This window comes from Dipteris shenzhenensis, chromosome 1 (assembly GCF_047967505.1).
Source record: "Dipteris shenzhenensis isolate YYH24624 ecotype China chromosome 1, Dip_SZ_1.0, whole genome shotgun sequence".
Lineage (NCBI taxonomy): Eukaryota > Viridiplantae > Streptophyta > Polypodiopsida > Gleicheniales > Dipteridaceae > Dipteris > Dipteris shenzhenensis.
The window spans coordinates 3,047,215-3,068,608 of record NC_141596.1 but is presented as its reverse complement, the minus strand read 5'-3'; the positions used below and the strand labels follow the sequence as shown (position 1 = coordinate 3,068,608).

The 21,394-nt window shown below is 40.7% G+C and overlaps 1 protein-coding gene across 1 annotated transcript in view; it reads right to left on the bottom strand.

Moving 5' to 3' along the window:
* Positions 1–11,808: 11,808 nt before the first annotated feature.
* Positions 11,809–21,394, bottom strand: part of RUS5 (root UVB sensitive protein (Protein of unknown function, DUF647)) — a 140,277-nt gene continuing 130,691 nt past the window's right edge. Inside the window, exons 14-15 of the mRNA XM_087396226.1 lie at positions 21,088–21,183; positions 11,809–12,090 (exon numbers count right to left, since the gene is read on the bottom strand). Of these exons, the coding sequence (XP_087252352.1) occupies positions 11,809–12,090; positions 21,088–21,183 (378 nt within the window). The remainder of the gene's footprint in view (positions 12,091–21,087; positions 21,184–21,394) is intronic.

Below are 21,394 nucleotides of genomic sequence, written 5' to 3'. Positions count from 1 at the left end.
TGCTTTGTATACAAATGTTAGTATCTCACACACACTAGTGTAGTAGCTAGCAATACTTACATCAATGTGGTAGTTCTTTGGCAACACGATGACTACCTTTCAACCATAAAGAAACAACAACTATTTTTAAGATTTGAAAGTATTTTGACACATTATACACAGTCTAAAATATCTACAAAATGGCATTTGATTCAACATAACCAAGTCCTAATACATCGTATGCCTTTACATGTATTACAAAACAAGGCATGTATGAAACTAGCATTTGATTTGAAATTCTCATGCTCCAAATCGTTGTCACATTACATTGGCATAGTTGTAATTGGATGCATCATGCATGTTCCACTATCACTCATCTAAATTTTAGGTTCTTCACATGATATACTACTTTCTACCATGGGATCCACATCTACAAGGGTAATGCCTCACAGAATGGCAGTAATAGATTTGACACTAGGTCTCTCACACCTTGTTATTTGTTTTTTCTCATCGCCCATCAAAATTTTCATCATCCTTAAGGACGACCTTGTGAACACTCGGTTGCAAACGTTGCATCTCCACTTCTGATGATCTAACATTGTAACAAAATCTTGTAGTTTTGCAAGATTTTGCCCTCATCCATGAGCTTCATTCTGGGATTGTTGTTGTCCTACCCTATCCTCTCTCTCCACCATGATTATTGTCCATGTAAAAGAGATTAACAATCTCATTCATAAAATGTATTAGCAATTCAAGAACTTTCAAGTAGCTATGCTTTTCTTGTTAGTGTGTACATTTAATGAGTGACATTTCCCTAAATCCATTCCATGTAAGTGAGATGGACCTCAAGAGAGAGAAACCATCCAATTGTGTTGCCCCCTCCCGATGTAATTGGATGATTATAGATGTGATAACCTACCTATTGAAATAGGCATGGGATGGTAGCTTGCCTTTTTCCACATCCTTCTCTCTCCCAAGCAAGCATCTATCTACACTATGATCGTTTGCAACATCATGCTCTGTACACGAGTGTCGGTGTTTCACACCACTAGTGCAGTAGCTAGAGATACTTACACATGCAATTATCATCATTCTTTTTTTGAATCTAGAGAGTCAAGAGGACACCTAGCTATGTTAAAATGTTACTATGATTACACTTCTCTACATCTACATGTATCATCAATTCTCTCTTAAAATAATTTACATGTTTAAATATTTTTTTACAACTTCTAAAATAAGTTTAGTTTATTATTAAAAACTTTAAAGTCTATATTGTTTCATATTTATAGAAGGTACATGATCGCACATCTCATGCAACTTATAAACCATATTGAATGTATGTTATAATATGACAAAAGTTTTGTCTTACTAAACAAGTATCGTCCATAACAATCTATAGCGTGTAATTTTTGGGTTGATACAAGGCTCAAGTTAGCAATTGTGAGCTACACAATCGGCTAGACTTTCAATGGGTTGTTATCAGCAGCTAGCAAAACCAAGTCACAACTGCTTAAAGCCAAGTATTTCTCTCTTACTAGTAATAACTATAAACTATAAAATATAATATAGTATTTTTACATCCATGTGCAAGTTGTTACAGGTTGACATCAGCGAACTTCCCAACTGGCACAAAGACTAATTTATATTTTGTATCCGTATATGAGTAGTTACGGGTTAGCAAATGCGGACCCTCCACTGGCACATAGATATTTTCTTACGAAAACATTTACTTTTTAAACTATTTTTAAAAACTATATAGTTTATGACTACTAAAAACATGTTTTTTGTACTATATAGTCTATGACTACTACAAAATTTTACTTTTTAAATTATTTTTAACAACTATATAGTTTATGCCTACGAAAAATATGATTGCTTTCATATTTTCATGAAATTAACTTCACATTTCCTACCCCTATATTAAAATTTTTACTTATTTTTATAATAACAAAGTTTTCAAATTTCAAATGATAAATTTAAATGAAGAGCTTTGCATTTATGCAATTTGCATTCTAGTGTGGGTAGATATAAGCTAGCCTAGGCGAGCCCACTACCAACACTGGACACTTTTTAAAAGGATTTAAAAAACTTACAAATTTGTATGAAATCTTTGTTTATCCTTTTTGGAATCCCTTTTTGTCTTAATCGAGACTTTAAGCAGTCCTAGAATCCCGAGAATGCAAACTATACGATGTGGGTGCAAAAGTTTCATATAGTCAATTATACCTCGTAGTAAACTAGCAATACCGAGCGCTATTTGGCTTAATCCCACATGGTAATTGAAAATATCAAGTGGTATTTAAAATACTACGTGATAAATAGAAATAATGTGTGGTGTTTTCCCCATTTTATCGCACAGTTTATGGATTTACCATGGGGCAACCCCTGCAACCAATCCCAGTTAAGAAGCACTGCTAGACCAATTTAAAATGATCACAGGTCGAAAAAATACATTTTAAATGTTTTAAACCACTGATTAAACAATATCCATTTTAAATCCCTCCCAAATCTCCAAAATCAATATATTGTATGATATATGTAGATAGTTCTATAAAATGAGCCATTCTCGCCATTACCACATAAGGTGCAATTTCCTTGCTACTGTCGTCTTGACTAGATTTTGCCAAATTTTTGTGAGTTTTTAGGTTTTGGTCAGGGTTTGAGTTTGTTAGTCCAAGTAATGCCTCACTTTTGCCAATCGAAATTGCCTTGCCTTGACTCACATGCATGAGAGAGACAATGAGAGAGAGAGAGAGAGAGAGAGAGAGAGAGAGAGAGAGAGAGAGAGAGAGAGAGAGAGAGAGACTGATTGACTGACTGATAGACAAACAAATGGGATGAGCTGAGTGATGGATTGATTTCATCATTTGGAATTGCTGCACGCGTGTGCACACACACACCCCATTAGAAAAAATCAAAGCTCATTTTGGGGCCTTTTAGCCTCCCAGAAGGAAAATAGCCCTCCACCAATCAAAGGAGGGCCAACGTAACGTTGGAAAAAGCTCAAAAAGAAAAGAAGAGATAGCGCCAAGTTTGCATTCAATGAGGATACTTGAGTTCCTTTATTATACCTAACATATGGTACAGAATTTGGTATTTCTTACATCATCGATGCATCTGGAGCAGGCCAAAACCCCCGAAATGACTTTTTCAATGTTGAGAATGGACCCCCAGAGGCCCAAAAAAGGCCAAAAAGGCCAGGGCCAACCTGTCAAATCGCTTTCATTTGTACAACTGCCTTTCTAGGCCTTTTTAGCCTTTTTTGGGCCTTTGGGGGTTTGTTTTCAACATTTAAAAATCCATTTCAAGGGTTTTGGCCCACTCTTGGCGTGCCAATGATGTGAGAAATACCAAAATTTGCACTATACATCCGTGCGGTTATGTCATATTTATTGTTTTAGAGGAAATAAAAATAAAGAAATTGTGAATTTCTCTCAGGGCACCAAAATAAGCTCCCTGTTTTTCTAATGACTCACACACACATACACAGAGGTGTGAGTAGAACCGAGGTCATTATTTCCAGGTGATGGCTCACTTTTGTTAGTCAGGTCATCCCAATAACAACATTCCCAACCAAATGTGTGATATTGGCAAAGCTGATCTACATCATCTTAGTTATGTGATGCTGTTATATGTTTTCTATTTTGGATTGTGTCACCTTGATAGCAACTTTCTCAATGGTTTAGAGTATGTTGGGTCTATAGCATTGTCATATGTCTATTGTTTTAGAGTTTAGAATTTAGATAGTAATTTTATGACAATGTGGATGTTCAATGTTAATGTGTTACATTATGACCATTTTGTTGCATATTTTTGTGGGTAAAATTTAATGATGTTGGAACTGCATGTATAATTGTTTATTTTGGATAGTAGTACTGGTTTAATGCTTCATTGTTTAGACTAGCTTGAGTGCTTACACAGTGGTTGTTTTGGATGGTAGTAATTATTAAATGCTTCATTGTTTAGATTAGTTTGGATGCTTAAACAATGGTTTTTCTGTGCTTTAGATAATGATTTTGCACCCATCCATCATGGAAACACATGGGGGGGAAGAGAGAGAGAGAGAGAGCAGTGCAAGGGTGAAACTTGAGACACACAAATTTGAACGCCTGCAACTACATGTTGGATTTCATGAGGGATGATAGATTGGTGTGGGTAGGAATCATTGATTGGGAAAAGATCCTACATTAGACTGAGAGTATTGGCATGAGCAAGATCCAATGTATCTCTGATATCAACTAGATTTCATTGGTTTGCACTACAGCTTTACACAAAACAAGGTGCATGTCAAAACCCAAGGGTGTATGGTCACCGCCATTAGACTGCTATCATTATGGGTTGTTTGTTATGCAGTGGGTTGTTTGTTAAAACCAAAACCCAAGAGTGTATGGTCACCGCCATTAGATTGCTATGTTGTGGGTTGTTTGTTAAAACAAATATCCAACTTCCTCATAGAATGTTTCTTCAAATGACAGTTCACATACAAGATCATCATGGTTGTCTTGTTTTTTTTTTTGGCTATCTTGAGGTACTATGCCCCCCTGTCCCTCCCCCCCCCCCCCCCCCCAACCCCTTACACAAACAACAAAGTGAGATTGAGAGCCACAAAGGCTAATTGTTGCATGAGCACAACTACAACTACGGATGTTTGTAATAGGATATGGACTATCCCAATATAAGTATTGGCTTGGTATCTCAATTTGTTGTTGATTTCCTCTTGAGGTGCATCGTTGATTATTTTTGCCTTCTTATGCTCCTTCCACTCTATTTCCCTTGGCATCGTATGCAATTTGGGTTGATTAGGCTGTCTGTGTCCTACTTCATCTTCGATTTACTTGCGTCATCTAGGTAATAGCTCTTGCAAGTTGGGTTATTTAACTAGTCTATTCATACTTCTCTGCTCAGCTAATATATTTTTTGAGTGATGATCTCTTGCATCCTTTTGTGTGTCTGATATTCATTGCAATCCACATTGCTTTCTCTCCAAACTTGTATAGGTTTCATCATCAACACACCTGATACCAAGGCATTTGCTTTGTATACTTGACCCACAAGTCATCTCTTGGCAATTGCATTAGTCCCGAATCGATGAAATCATTGGGATGTAAGTATCTTTTGGCTTACCCTCGCGAGTCACGTTCCTCTTTATGTTGTCCACAGTGGCTTACCCTCATGTTCCTCTTCATGTCGTCCATTGGCAAATGAATGAGAGCAGATCCTTGACTGGCCGATGTTCGTTTGGGTGACAATCGATCACTAACCTCCAGGTTACCTCCTGTTTCCATGCAAGGGTGAAAGCCCCATTTGAATTGAGGAAAGGACATCTCCTAAGTTCCCACACTTGAGCATTCAAGTGGCGAATGGAGCGAACCATGGCCATTTGGATCCAACAAAATTGCTTGGACCCAAATGGCCTTCACTTGAAGGGAGAGGCTCACCCTCGTGGAACTTATTGAGCCAATCCCCTCTCTCCCATCCCCCAATGCATAGCTCTACGGTGCTCCTCCCTAACTTTGCTCTCCCTTTGCGAAAGATTTTGACACCCGACGGGAATGGAGATGTCATGTGTCGAGAGGCCCCACGCCCCAGTATCGAGATTCCACATGCACAGTGAAGCTTCATCATCCAAAGTCCGGTTCAGGGAGATCCACAGCAGTACACCGTAATTGAGTGCAGGTAAGGCCTCTTCGCCAGCCCTCAAATTTGAAGGCTGCAACACCCTTCCAAAAAATTACAAAGGAAATGCCACGTCACCCTTCAAAAGTAACTTACGAGAAGGATAACTCTTAAATTGCCCTTCAAAATGAAATTCCAGGCTACCTTTCAAATTTGAGGGCTACTCTCCGCCTCTGCACAGAATGCATGAGGGACTTCTTGTTGACCACCAGGGTTTGAGGTACGACGCTGGTATTCGGATCAAGGACATCAAGAAGGCCACTAGGTTGAAGTCTGTGCGGTTGGGGGGCCGAAAGGAAATGGTAGGAGTGGCGCCCGGCGAGCTGAGTGCTGAAATACTCCAGATGAAATTTCGACGGTTTTTGCAGTGTGGTCAAAAGTTTCGACTTTGGGTGAATAGAGCCGAAGGGCCATGCGTGGATTGAATGGATTCATTCTGCCGACGGATGGTATCTTCCTGAAGGATTTTGCCCGAGAGAGTTGGCAATGTAAGGTTAACCAGACTGGCTTGTGTGGTCACAAACGCCCTCCACAAGGATGGAAGAGCAGAGATGAGCATGGTCACTTGCTGAAGGGAAGGGATCGCGAGGCCAGCATTAACAGTTTCATCAAGGGTTGATTGCCAGCGATCCAGGAAATCCGGCAAGGATTCGGATTCTGAGAGACAGATGATGAGCATACTTTTTGTGATAATCATCATGTATGTGGGCATATATTATACCTCCAAATATACAAAGATTTCCAATGCATGGCTTATATCCAGTAAATGCCTCATAAGACATCACACCTTGAATCAGCTCAATCAAAAGCCAATTAAGTAAGTAGTTTGTACTGTGGATTCATTCTGCCCAATACTGATTTGGAAGATGCTTCTCATCAAGAAGTACCCTAGCACTATTTGCTTAAGTCATGTTCTTCCATTCATCAACATCATTTTGTTAGGAGTTTCTACACATGTGAATTGCCTTTGTAACAAAAGTTCGTGAATGCAAAAGACATGTATTCACCTCCTCTATCTGATCTGAGGACTTTGATCTTTCAGCCTATCTAGTTCTCTACCATGACTTTGAATTCCTGAAATCTGTAAAACACTTTGAATTTCTCCTTTTGTGAACATGGATCTAACAATATCTATTGATATAGTACTCATCAATGAAAGTCCAGTAGTACACTAAACCATTAATGTTGCAGGTTTTTGCATAATTGAATGTATCAAATCAAGATTACCTCTTGTTCGAGAGGTGCTTCTTCTGAAGCTGGCTCTTGACTATTTACTCAAGAAATATGCTTTGCAAACTTTTCTAAGAAATGAAAGTTCAGGGAATGCCAATGGCTCTATCCCAATTTCTCAATTGCATCAACTTCTAAAGTTTGCATGACCATGGCCCTTTTGCCATATTGCAAAAAGTGGCATTGATGGTATCCCTTTGACTACGTTTTTTTTAATTGGCTAATGTTCTTTGGCTTTTATCTTTAATTGTGTATTCATCTCCATCAAAGATGACTCTATACTTATGTTTTGTCAAATGTCCAACAGACAAAAGATTCTTGTTGAGTTTAGGAACATAATGTCCAAATGAAAGTTTAGGGGATGCCAATTGCTTTATCCCAATTTCTCAATTGCATCAGCTTCTAAAGTTGGCATGACCATGGCTTTTGTGCCATATTGCAAAAAGTGGCATCGATGGTATCCTTTTGACTACTTTTGAACTGGCTGACGTTCTTTGGCTTTTATCTTTAATTGTACATTCATCTCCATCAAAGATGACTCTATACTTATGTTTTGTCAAATGTCCAACTGACAAAAGATTCTTGTTGAGTTTAGGAACATAATGTACATATTTCATGATCCTTTCATGCTGGTAAAATTATTCATATGAACTATGCCTTCCCCTTGAATTGAGTTTGCTGAGTTTAGGAATAGAATGTACATCTTTCATTGATCCTTTTGTGCTAGTAAAATTATTCATATGGAGTATAAATCTCTCATAAATTGAGTTTGGTGTGTTGTCTATAGTGTTAATAACATCCTTGCAACCTTCCAATAGTTTAATTCCTATAACCATTTGTGATGTCTTGTTATATGAGATGATGCACGACTTTCCATATACAATGATCATGTCAACATGATAATGGAATGTTCTACCGAGGAATCACTATCCATGTTTTTCATACCCTTAACTATAAGATACATTGTGTCACGTTCATTGGCATAATGATTATAGCTTTGATGTCCACCTTGATGATTCCATTCCCCGCAAAAACTCCCTTTGTTGTTGTTGGAGTAATCTCCTTGGTCATACCGATCCTTGTAGCAATCTATTTTGTAATGTCCAAATTTGTGATAATAGTTGCACTTTATATTTGATATGTTGATGGAAGATTTCCTCTTCCTTGAAATTTTCCTCTATCAAAATGATTTTCTCTTGGATGTTGATGCTGAGATGATGATGTTCATGCTGATGTTGATGTTGACGTTGATATTGTTATTATTGTTATTGATGATGATGATGGGGATTTTCATTTTGATGTCCACTTCTTTGAGATGCTCTCCATCCACCTCTACCTCTGTTTGAGGCTGCGAATGCTTACTCATAGGAATGACGTTTCTGTGCTTGAATGGCCTGGATCTAGAGTTCCTCACCAAATAACATCGATTATATTTGTTCAAGTAATGGAACTTGCCTTTGAATGGCAATACTCTGGACTAGATTCTCATATCCTTCATTCAGTCCATTGATAACTACTAAACAGTAATTATATTCCTTCAAGTGATCAAAACTTGCCTTTGAATGGCAATGCTTTGGACTAGATTCTCATATCGCCATGAAAATGATTTGCATCATCTTTGTAGGCTTCATAGTCTCTGATGCGGCTACATGTAAATTGTTGATGTCTTTGATCGAGTACATGGGAATGACCACATTTATTACTCTATTGTGGAAACTCTAACTCTTCTTATTGCTGAGTGTCAGACTTCAGGAAGTGTTCTTGGACTCACAAGGAGTGAAGAACACATCTCATGTTGCCTTTGATGTATTTACTATATTTAGGTTATCCAAGCATGACATTTTCCTTGATCAAGTGATAGGCATACTTGTCTTTCTTATCTTATTCTACCTATGTTCAGACAATGATAGGATCTGCTCTATGGGGTCGCTAGATGGTCTAGGTATGGCCCATCTACATACTTCCACTTATCTTATAGAGAAAATATGGTCTCCATCTAATACTTCCCTATACCATGATTTGAGTTATCTAGCTTAGCAGGTGCCTCTGAATTGAGGTTGTTAAATGTAGACACGATATAAAAAGTACTATGGGTGCCTATGAAAATACTGCTTGTGTCAACTGTAATCTACTTCATGAAGATAGAAACTATAGTTATCCAATCTATTATAAGGCTTGATGTGGTAAAAGATGCTAGGAATAGCATAGAAGGCGTTACAAAACTGATGTCCATACATAAGTGCAAAAAAAATCCGATAAGGCCTTACAATGAAGGCATGTGAAGTGTAAAATGAAATAATGTGCAATTTGCCACTGCTACAATGCTAATATCTTTGTATCCTATGAACTGTGCTCACTAAATTGTGGATGCTCAGGTTTCATGATATGTAATGAGTGTAAAACCAGGTGTGCATAGGGACTGAGTTCAATTGGAACTAGTCCAATAAGTTCAAGCAAGGTCTCAATTGGCTTTGTGAAGTTGAATGTCTTCTGAGATAAAACAAGGCTATGCTAATCTATGCTACAACACCAACCATCGTGGCCATGAAAACAAATTCTTGCTAATGCACGAGGTCAGATGCGTCGATGAAAAGTATTCAATGTGTGAAAGAAGTGATTCTAGTGTAGAAGCTCAAAACTATAAGATGCAAGTGTTGAAACTTGCATGTGATGTGATGAGTGCTTAGACCTTCAAAAATTGATGACTTTCATATTCTGGATCACCGCCAAATTCTTCTTGGATAAGAAAAGCAAAAAAAGACATGTACAATATGAAGGTGCTTCTGCATTCATTGACGTAGCAACTCTTTCTAGCACCCCATTACGAGTATATTTATCATATGATACAATTAGCATAGTTATAAAATCTTTTATCAGAAAAATTAGTGATATGTTTCTTAATAATATCAAACATGGAGATATTTTATCAAATGTTTACGAACTTACAACCACAAAATGCTCTATGGAAACCTTTATTTTCCTTGAAAAAAGAGACAAAATTGTATTACAAAAAAAGGAAAAAGATCGGCCTCGTGTTTTAGGAAGGCAACTCATCAGAGTCTCAATTATTACCAAAGAAAATTGGCGGAACTAAGGATACTATATACCAAGTTACTTCAAAGATCTCCTAACATCATCAATGATGACCTCGTGAAGTAAAACTATCCCAAATTTCTATTGAAGATCAACTTATTGTGAAATTTCTAAAGCGAGCTACTACTAAAAGGACAAAGCTTCTCGAACATCATGCGATGATTTTCCAAAGGAGAGGGAATGGGGCTGGGGGAGGCCTTTTCGTTGGCCAATCGCCATTGGCCAAGCACTTTTCGACTCGGAAATGGCCGACCACGAGCCATTTTCCCACATGGGGGTCTGGGGGAGGCAAATGGAATTTAAAATTTTGCGTTCTGGGAGTTTGGGAGGTACTTGCTGTGGGTCATCAACTCAAAGGGCGAGCCATATTCCTATCCTTGATGGGACGCTGAGATTTGTATGTTCCAACGTATGCTTAATAAAGAAGTACAAGAGATAGCTTACCTGGTGACAGAGATGTCAACTCGCGCATGCATGTGGCCACCCCAAACGACCAAGATTAACAGCAAGAGAAAAGAAAGGGTGCCTTTCGTATATGCCATGTGGGAAAACTCTCTAGCTGCATCACATGATGGAAGTAATAAAGTAAGCGAAGCGTTTGAAAACCAACCCAAATGACACAATGAACTCGCTAAGCGTGGAGCAGGTGATCGTGAAAAGTAGGGCTTGTTCCCTAAGAATTAACCGAGAGAGCAGGTGATCGTAAATGGAGCGAACGACGGTGCCATCACAAAAACAAAGATTGATATTGCCTGTAGCCAAATGGCAGCGTATAAATACTACAGATACCCACAGGCTGCGACTCGAATTCCACCAGGGAAAGCATCCAAAAAAAGCTCAAGTAGAACGACAAAGGCGATGCCGAAGGCAGAAGAACGTGCGTCGAAAAGTTTCTGTGCTCTTTTTATTGTGCATGGTGATTACGTGACTTTGTTTTGTGTTGTTATTCGTAGATGTTCTCTTGTTTTGTCGTTAGAATTCTTTCATTTGCTGTATCCAAAAGAATACATGGTCACACACCGCCAAAGGGTGCCCCAAAGGTGCCAACTTGTGGACAGCCAAAAAAAGGCTTGGACAGTCTTGAATGGGCAGGGGCTTTACACATCCCCAAGCAAGAATTTTTATAAAAAGGTAGCATTTAATGGGGAGTGATCCTCTACTTGAATTTGATTGGTTGGGAAATGGGTGCCTAAACTTGGGCAGCCAAGATTGCCTGCCCAAGAAATCTCTTATGATGGGGAGGAGGTGGCAGCTCACTCAGCTTGTGGAGTCCCCTAAATGTTAGCTGTGTGTAAAGGGGGGCGCCCATCCACCCCAATGGAGCATTTTGATTGGCTCCCCCCAATAATGATTGGCGGGCATTCTTTGGCGTGTTAAGGGCCTGAATCATATTGATTTCTATGTGCCATTCTTGAAAGAAGTTCTTGCATATGTAACTTGGCTTTATAACATAATGGCACAAAATGTTTGAAACATTTATACAAGCGGAAACATTGACTTATACAAGCGTCCAATCACAAGTCTCTAACGTTGTCAACCATACATAGACAAGATGCTATGATGTCTCTACATGGCGTAATGACCTGATTAGGTGCAGGTCTTTCATTTGATTCTTGGGAAACGCTGTCACAAGGCACTAAAGAGAACACAAAAATATATTTCCAAACTATGGCCATGATGGACATCTAGAAGTTTGTTTCCTGCAATGGAGCTAAAGAGCATATTAGATTGCAGAGACATGCATGCTATAAAAACTGATCATAAAGAATTCAAGATGTACACACATGCTCATTTCCAACGCAAAATGGTTTAAATCTTTTCATTTTTTGATTAGTGCTGCCTTGAAAAAGAATAAGCAAGATAGGGTGCCTCTCTTGGAATCTTAAGAACAAGTTGCGAAGTGTCCCACCCAACATTTTCCATCTCACATAAAAAGTTACCAAACCGATTATTCAACTCCTCAAGGCTTTTTGTCAATATGCTCATCTGGCTGCTCATTGTACAGCGACTCCAAGGCATTGAGGCCTGCATACTTGTTTGAGACATTATAGAAGCCATGAGCCATTCTGCCTGCCATATGCCACGTAGCATTGTTGTACTTGTAGCTCCCTCCTAGAACAAAAGTAAGCTTTTTACTGGTTATTTCATTGCTTAGGGATTTTACATGAGTAAATCCTTATTGCATCTAAAACTTGGTTTAATGCACTAACAGCAGAATCTCTGTATACAACGGGAAAGACACATAACAGAGCCCCAAGAATAATACTGGAAATAGGAACTGAGGATGTAAAGACAGAATTGAAACGAATATGCACAAGGAAGCATTAATAAAACATTTACCCTACATGGTGAGTTGGGATGGTTGTGTGATAACCAAAGGGCCTTCAATATGGGTCTCTTAGGGGAGAGGACGGAGCCTGTCCTGGATTTCTGTGTCAAGCACAGGATCTCTTTAAAAAGAAGCTAAGGTGGATGAGGCATTCCAAGCAGTGCCTGTATAAAGAGGCCAGCACTTTGGGCAGTGATGTGTGGTTCAGACAGGGAAGAGCTTCCAGCATTTGAGAAGCCACAGCAAGGACCTCAAAGCTCTTGCACCAGGATATATGAAAAGTCCACACTAAAAGCTTATCAGAGATTGAAAGAACAAAAGATTTATATGAAAAGTCCACACTGAAAGATTATCAGAGATTGAAAGAGCAAAAGTCATGGGTTAGCCCTTAATCAGGGGCTGGTTGTTAACGTACAAATCATGCTGGAGCTTGGGTAGGGTACAAATTATTCTTAAAGGCACAGATATTTAGCGGCTAAGGCATACACTTACGGCTGGAGAATGCGATTGCAAATAAGGTAAGAGGTCAAACGTATTGAGGGTTGTGCACCAAGCTTGGTCTTGATTGCTCATTTCCCCAAAATAAGCAGGAATTCATTTTTTGCCATTAAAAAGGAATGGGGGACTTGGGGAGCTTATGCAGACCAAAAGAATCCCTAATGCTTGTAAACCGAGTACTTCTCTCTTGAAATGGGAGGTAAGACAGCTACTTGAAGGTCAGAAGCACAGGTAATTGCAGCACATAATACATTGGTAGACACAAATCCAGTATGCAACATAATTGACTAAGCCAAAAGTATAATAATCAAATTAGAGATTTGTGAGGAATCAGACTTTTGCAAAATTATATATGGCATCTTCCCCTTGTTTGCGGGAGTCTGGTGAGGCTGAATACATTTCTAATGTGGGGAAACTAGTGATGTGTGTCTTCAAGGGTTAAGAGCATGGATAAGGTGCTTGAAGATACTAGGTTTGCTTAATTTAACTAATTGTTTGATGATGCATTATGCTAATCTTCTGGCATATACAAGGCAGGAGAGGCAGAATGGAGCGCATGCAGAATTATTTGCTCTTTTATGATTAAAAGAGTATTACAAACGGCTGGGCTCAGATATATAAGATCCTGCATTTTCAAGAGAGAACAGCAATGAGGATCACTTTCCTCTCTAGAAGCCCTGTTCAAAAAGATAACCCCGGACCGAGAAAAGACAGGTCAATAATCAGAGCTGCGCATAGAACCTTTTTGTTTCCTTGATCAGAGGCCTCAACCATCATCCACAGGACTCTAATCTTCTGGCATATATAAATAAGGAGGAAAGAGAGGAAGAACGGAATGGATATGTTTTTTTTCCCTTAAAAGATCATTAAACTTGGCTGGGCTCAGATATAAAGTATGGATTCTTCCCTATGGTTTCAAGAAAAGAGCACTGCCATGAGGATCACATTCATCTCATTAGCCTTGTTCAAACCAGCATTATGCCGATACACAAAGCAGGGGACTCCATGGATACTGGGAACTTCCGCAGTCTCATGATTTGTCATACAGTGGCCAAGAACTATGTACTAGAGACCTACACAGAGGCACACGACCAGCAAGCACTGGGGCAGGCTGGGTTTCGGCGACAACATTCCAGCTTTGATCATATCTTCACCTTGCAAGCAGCCATCTAGGAGGTGAGATAGAGAGCCCAAAAAGTCTATGCTTGTTTTGTAGACTTTCGGAAGGCCTTCGACACACTCCCACGATCCCACATCATCAGGTGACTTCAGGAGATGTAGATCCCAGGGGTCATGATTTGGGAGTGAAGAGTCTATATGAGTTAGCCAGAGGGAGGGGACATGCCCCTGGAGGCCTGTCACATTGGATCGAGAGCACGATAGGGGTGAAGGGGTGAAGCAAGGATGCCCTCTCTCACCGACATATTTGGGTTATACATTGATGATCACGACTTTCATAAACTGCCTAGGAGGTGAGGGATCGATGCTGGATGATCTAATGATACAGATATCGTTGCATGCAGATGGCATAGTCCTTCTATCCTCTTCAACAGCAAGCTTACAGAGACATCTAGATGCCCTAGAGGTGTTTTGTAGAGAGAGACTTGATAGTAAGGTTATGATCTTTCACAGGCAATACTTCATCGACAGAGGTTCACCTACTGAGGGGAGCCAGTGGTGGAGATTGTACAGTTTTACACATACCTAGGGGCAAGCTTTGCAAGGCCGACCTTCACGATGACCCACGCTGCCAGGGCATGACTTACATGAGGGCAAGGAGCTTTAGCTTGACTAGAATGGCAGTGCTTTCAAGCACACTTCCAAGACCCCCCAATAAAGGGATGGCTATTTGATACACTAGTGAGGCCGACAACCGTGTATGCAACACCCTTCTGGGGGGTGACCTGTCAGCGACTGAGTGGTGACATTTCAAGAGGCTGCAGGTGACTATGGGATTCAGGATGATTCAGAGTAAGCCATTGGTCTCCCACCATATCATTTAGGCAAAGTTTTCTATGACACCACTCGAGATTGATGCCATCTTCTAGACAATCACTTATCTCCACAGGTTTGGGCTTTACTTAGAGGGAGACTACCGAGGGTGGCACGGGAGTCATCTATATGCTAATAAACTGCTAAAGTTGCTTGTTTTGTTGTAGACTCCTCTTGCTTTGTTGATCGGCTGCCTTTCGCTACAACTACTTACTTGGCTACTCAGCTGCTACATATCCAGAGGCGTAGCGTTAGACCAGCAACACACAGGCTGTGTCGAATGTAGACTACAATGAATGAATCAATCAAAAGAGGATTTCAGCAGAGTGGCAGCAGCTTCAACAAGAAAAAAGTACTAAGAATAGTATGCAACTCATGGAGCTACATGTGGCAAGAAGTAAAGATGGAGGAGAGCCTACTAGAGCTCTGATACCATGTTAGAATGTAGGAAAGAGAGAGTGCACAATAGGAGAAATACTGAATGTGGGAAGGCCAGAGAGAAGATGGAGGACCACAACAAATAGATAAGCCAACACATAAGGTGGTATTAGCTATCAACCTTACAAATGGAAGGCTCATAGGTATCACCTTATAGGCTACCAAATCTTCATCACCCAATCCAAATCCTATCCAAGATCCACATCCTTCAATCATCTTGATGTACAAATCTCAACAGTGACCTCATTTACAAAGAGTCCCTCGCATTACTAGTCAAGATAGTGAATGACCCGGCTCATGTCCCTGGACATGTGAGTAAAGAGGCAATCATTCTCCCTCAAATTTTGTGATGTCTGCTCCTCTGTCTCCACTTCATGCATGTTAGAGAGGGTGCATGGTCTCAAATCCTTGCGGTGTCATGTGGCAGCCCCAAGGTCAATATGAAACTGGCCGTGCAAGCACAATAGGGCATGCATCACTAGGGAGAGTAGCGCCAAAAGTCTTTCAAGGCACAATTTCAATACATCAATACAAAGTCTCTTCTTTTTTACTCTCTAGTTTGACCAACAGCCCTATATATAGGAGCCTTTTGTTTCCAGGTACCTATTATATCCGTGGCATTGTAGTCACTTATGATCACTCTTGGTCATAAGGTGAACGAGACACCCCTTGGTAACAAATTCCTTTCACCCTTGGTAATACGAAATCTTCAATTCAATTTCAAATGAATGTCATCTTGAAATTTGAATAGTCGTCTACTATGCAACCTTTGCTTGCACCTCCTTGAGTTAGTTCTAAATACATTAAGTGTATGAAAAATATCAAATAAAAAGAAAACATGGCAAAGTACACACCCTTTTCCTTAATGAAAAATTAGATAACGACCATATAGAGATATATCCTAACAAAGTATGGTATTTCTTCACCCTCAGTACGTATGGGATTTCTTCACCTAGGATCTATTCGCGGCGGGTGCCCTCAACATCTTGTCCTTAAGGTGGCCAGATTAACTCGACTAGGGATAATCCTTGTGACAAAGAAAGGACCTGCCCACTTGATAACGAAGTTTGGCTTGTGCTTCAGGAACTCATTTGAATGCAATAGCACCAAGTGACCAACCCAACATCAAAAGTTTTTGTCTTACCAAGCTTTTGTTAGCACTCCCTTCTAGGCAGGGATCTAGGTACACTTTGTTTAAAAAGTGCCCCACACATTGTTGCCACATGGCCCCTTCTATTTTGGTTCTTTCTCTCACACACACTCACTCATACACACTTTCTTTTTTTAAGAAAACTCTCTCTCACTCTCTCTCTCTCTCTCTCTCTCTCTCTCTCTCTCTCACTCACACACACACACGGTGTTTGTTAGCACTACCTTCCAAGCAGCGCTCTAGGTACACTTTTGTTAAAAAGTGTCCCACACACTTTGTTGCCACGTTGCCCCTTCTATTTTGGTTCTTTCTCTCTCACACACTCACTCATACACACTTTCTTTTTTTAAGAAAACTCTCTCTCTCTCTCTCTCTCTCTCTCTCACTCACACACAGAGACACACACACGGAGTTTGTTAGCACTGCCTTCCAAGCAACGCTCTAAGTACACTTTTGTTCAAAAGTGTCCCCCACACTTTGTTGCCACGTGGCTCCTTCTATTTTGGTTCTTTCTCTCTCACACACTCACTCATACACACTTTCTTTTTTTAAGAAAACTCTCTCTCTCTCTCTCTCTCACACACACACACACACACGCGCACGCGCGCGGAGTTCACAAATCATTCGAACTTTTTTATACACGGGCTTCCATCATAGGTGTTGCAAATTAATCATTTATTCATCTTGACAATTGTTTTCCTTTGACAAAACCAATTTGAAGGCAGTGCTCACGGGTACTTGTACTCACTTGTTAGAAATGCAATTCAAGCTAACATGGCCTCATTGAGAGGTTGCCATGTGGCATATGTCCCTTGGGAGGTAATCCCACATACAATGCAAAATGGATGCATTAAGATATATTCCCTTCTCTACATTGTTTCCTGGAAAGGGAAGAGGGCAGCTAGGAGGCCACACTTGGCATTCAGCCCTACAGATGCATGCCACGTGTCAATTTGCAACATGGTATTAGAGATCGAGGAGCTCTAGTGCAGGTGTAAATGGAAGCATGCCGCCCCTGTGGCAATAGGGTCAGATTTGGGGGCATTTTCAAGAAGCGTGCAGTGCCACGTGGTACAGCATTTGCAGAGGAGTTGCGTCAATTTGCAACATGGTATTAGAGATCGAGGAGCTCTAGTGCAGGTGTAAATGGAAACACGCCGCCCCTGTGGCAATAGGGTCAAATTTGGGGGCATTTTCAAGAAGCATGCAGTGCCACGTGGTACAGCATAGAAATTGCAGCATGCCCCGTGGTACGAACAACAAAAAAAATTGGATTGAACTAGTCTGATACACAGAGAAAGAAAGAAAGTTTATTAAAGTCTTCGGAAGACCGATGGGTCTATGAGACTGTGAAAATCCTGATACAATGAGCTGTGGTAGTGGAGCTACTAAACGAGCGTCCATACCAATGCAAAATGCAAAATGCCAAAAATGCAGAATGGCAGTACTAAGTCCTAAGTACAACATAGTGATGTCGGTGGTTGACTATATATCAATCTCAACATCATCATCAATATCATCATCATCCCCAACAACAGCAAGATATCAGGATGGATGAGGCAGTGGAGGCATGAAGTCGGCAACAGAGTGCTGTCAGCCACTCAGAGGTGCGGTCCTGGCACATCTCTTGGTCGTAGCTCTACGTCTAACCAGGGCTACTGTGACCCCCGTCGGTCGGGCTCCAACTCTAAACAAGGAGGGGAGATGTCTCCAAGTGTGATCTGTGTGTCGACTCTCTATCTGAGCTGTCGGGTTACGGGTTCCGGGTCACCGTCATGTCGAGGCCTCGTCTCGTTGGGGTCCATGTGATCTAGCTGAAAGAACTCCATGATAGAGCTCTGAGAGGGATCAACCGAGGAAGATGACTGCTTCTATCTCCGTGCTCGGAGTATCCTCTCGCGGTGTCTAAGTGCCTCATGAATGAAACCTACCAAACACCGCTGGTCTGGGTAGGAGAGGAAATGGGCTAAAATCCCATAACTATCTCTGAAGAGGCAGTGGAAACGATCTCATAGTACACAGGACACCTGAAGATGAAATGCTTCTCTGTCTCAACCTCCTCTATGTCACATAGTGTGCATATGCGCTGCTCCCTGGGTAGTCGCTCTGCTCTGCCGCTCTCGATGCGAAGTCTGTGTGACGAGACCCGGAACTGCCCAAGAGAGATCCTCATCGAGTGGGGTAGGTGAATCTGTGTGTATCCTGGTGGCTCAATGAAACCCTCCGCTGTGATATGTAAGAAGTGATCTCTATAGAAGCTAAGCTTCACTGAGAGCTTTGAGAGTAGCTACGCAAGACTGAACACGAGCAAAAGAAGAGATGTCTGACGGCTTGAAAGCAGACTGCAAAATGGCAAGCGGGACTGGATGACCGTAGCAGACTGCAACCAGAAGTCTGAAGTGTTGAACAACAATATATAAACAAGAAAGTGCCAGACTAACGCGAGCGTTAGTGAAGTGCATAAAAAGTTAGAGCAATAGACTGGCATAGAACACTCAACGGCAAGGACGGGCACGGGCAGTAAATACTATTTAATCGTTGTCGATCTGACTTAGGAGTAGCCTAGCAAAACCCTATACGTGCAAGAGCAGCCTAGCAGAACTTTACAATCGGGACACAGAAGGTTGGCAGAAAAGCCATGTACAAGGGAACAAGCACCCAAGAACATGTGTAGCCAAAACACATAGATAGCGGCTTGGATCGCAAAAAGAGCAACGTGTCACAAATAGGATAATTTTTTGCCTTCAAGGCTTTGGCCTAGTGGTTTGGAGGTTGAGACGTGGTGTCCCTAGCATGTGGGTGGGTGGGTGTGTGAATTGACCACTGCAGTGGACCTTGTGCCCACTGGTCCAGGTTGACCTCGAGTGGGTGTGGGGGGAGGTGTGTGTGTGTGGGGGGGGGGAAGGACACAAGGCATACCCGTACTTGAATTGAGGGAGGGTGTTAGAAATGTAATTCAAGCTAACAAGGCCTCATTGAGAAGCTGTCATGTTGTATATGTCCCTTGTGGGGTAAGCATAGTGCAAAATGGATGCACCAAGATATATTGGCATGAAGATATATCTCTTTGCTGTTCCCCCTGTGGACCTTTTGACAGAAAGGAAGAGGGCGACTAGGAGATCGCACTTGGCACTCGGCCCTACACATGACACACCACGTCGTGTCAAATTACAACATCTTTTTTCTATCTTTTTTTTTAAAGCAAAAGAAGTATTTGTATTATATTTCTTTCTTTTTTTTAGGGTTCTATCTTGCCACGCTTGCTAGGCAAAGACAACCTCCCTTCGGTGCTCTTCCATTTCGTCCACATCCATACTCATTCAATGGTCTAAGTTATCATCCACGTGCTTCACCACTCTCTTGACTCAAGCAAATGGAAAGAGAAGTATCCAGAATTGGCCTTGTATGTCATCCAATATGTGAACAAAGATGTTGGGAGTAGAATAATTTGATTGTGTAGGAAGGTAGCCACAACCTATGGGCCTTACCCATTTAGTACCATAATCAGTGGCCACTAGTATATACTTGTTTCCTTCTTTGTTCCTAGATTGATATGATAGGCCCCCAAAGTCAACCCCCCAACGATAGAGGGTGCATTGGCAGCAAGTTTATCTCCATCACAGGTCATCAATCCCAATAGTATTTAGGGAACAAACCCGCTTAAGCAGATGGATTATTTTGTTCCAAGAGTTTGTTTTTAAAATTTTGGTCCGATTGGGTCGGTTGCACCAACTAGCATATCATTTATCAAGGATATCAACAGGGAAAGTAGCTATAGGCGTGGAATATGAGTTGCTCAATGCGAACCCTTTTTAGGTGGCAATAGACTTGGATGTATGCTTGCTTGGTATAGAATGCTTTCCACCTTGGTATGGAGATGTAGTTCAATTCTTATCCACAGGGAAACTTTCTGAAGGTTTGCCACACACTGAAAAGCAAAAAAGAATTGTCCCAGACGCAACTTTTAGGTTGACTAGGCAAAAACCACATTTTGCAAAGGTGTGTGCTTCTACATAAAACCCAAGCTATCCTTGAAGATGCACATTCTGGTTTGGATGCTGAACATGTAGTCTCCGATGCCACTGCTAGGAAGATCATGGGGACCAAGTTATTCCAACACTGTTGTTTGCATGTGTGCAAATGCAATGCATGTCAATGTGCGGCTCTTAAAGTGGGAGTTTTTGCCTCTCAAACTCATTGATCAAGGCCGCACCATCTCTCATTCTATGGTGTTATAATTCTATTCTACTACATTGAGTTTCCTGGAAAGTCCTTGTTGAAGAGCTGGCCAAGCTAATAAAAGTGATCATTGTGGTTCATCTGATGCACCCAGCTGATATAGAATTATCTTAACCGAGAGCAAGGAGCTATGTGATATTCTCTACTTAATGTGCAACAAGCCAGAACTAAAGTGGATAGAAGCCTACTGTAGGCAAAAGTGTCTCCAGCTCCCCTATGCACATCTTGGGATAGTGTATCCCTATATTTAACATGTCATAGAATAATATAAATCAAAGTATGGAAGCTAGTTGCCTTACAATATGCCTACATCCTAGCAGGAAACCAACAAACAAAACCAAAATTAAAAAAGTGAAAATCATTCTCCATATATCTTTAGAAACATATTTGTTTAACAAAATGTAGGATGTTGAATGGCATATTTGGATTGTGCGTTCGATAAACATCAAGGATAGAGACGGACCTTGAACATGATTTGTATATCTACTTTGTGTGTTACATTTGAATGCAAAACAAGCACGTGTTGCTCATCTACGTACAAGTTTAGAAGTGCCTCCAACTGTCACAAGTAGGACCTTAAATCAATCAATCTACCTTGCTAGCAACTTGATCCACAAAATTATATCATAAAGACTGAAACAAAATGTAGAAGACGACATCAATCACAAATTATTTATTTACAAGCCTAATCCAACAGTTAGAAGAAAGAGCTAAACTCCCCATATGAATCATTCACGCATGGGGAGAGCTAAACTCCCCATATGAATCAT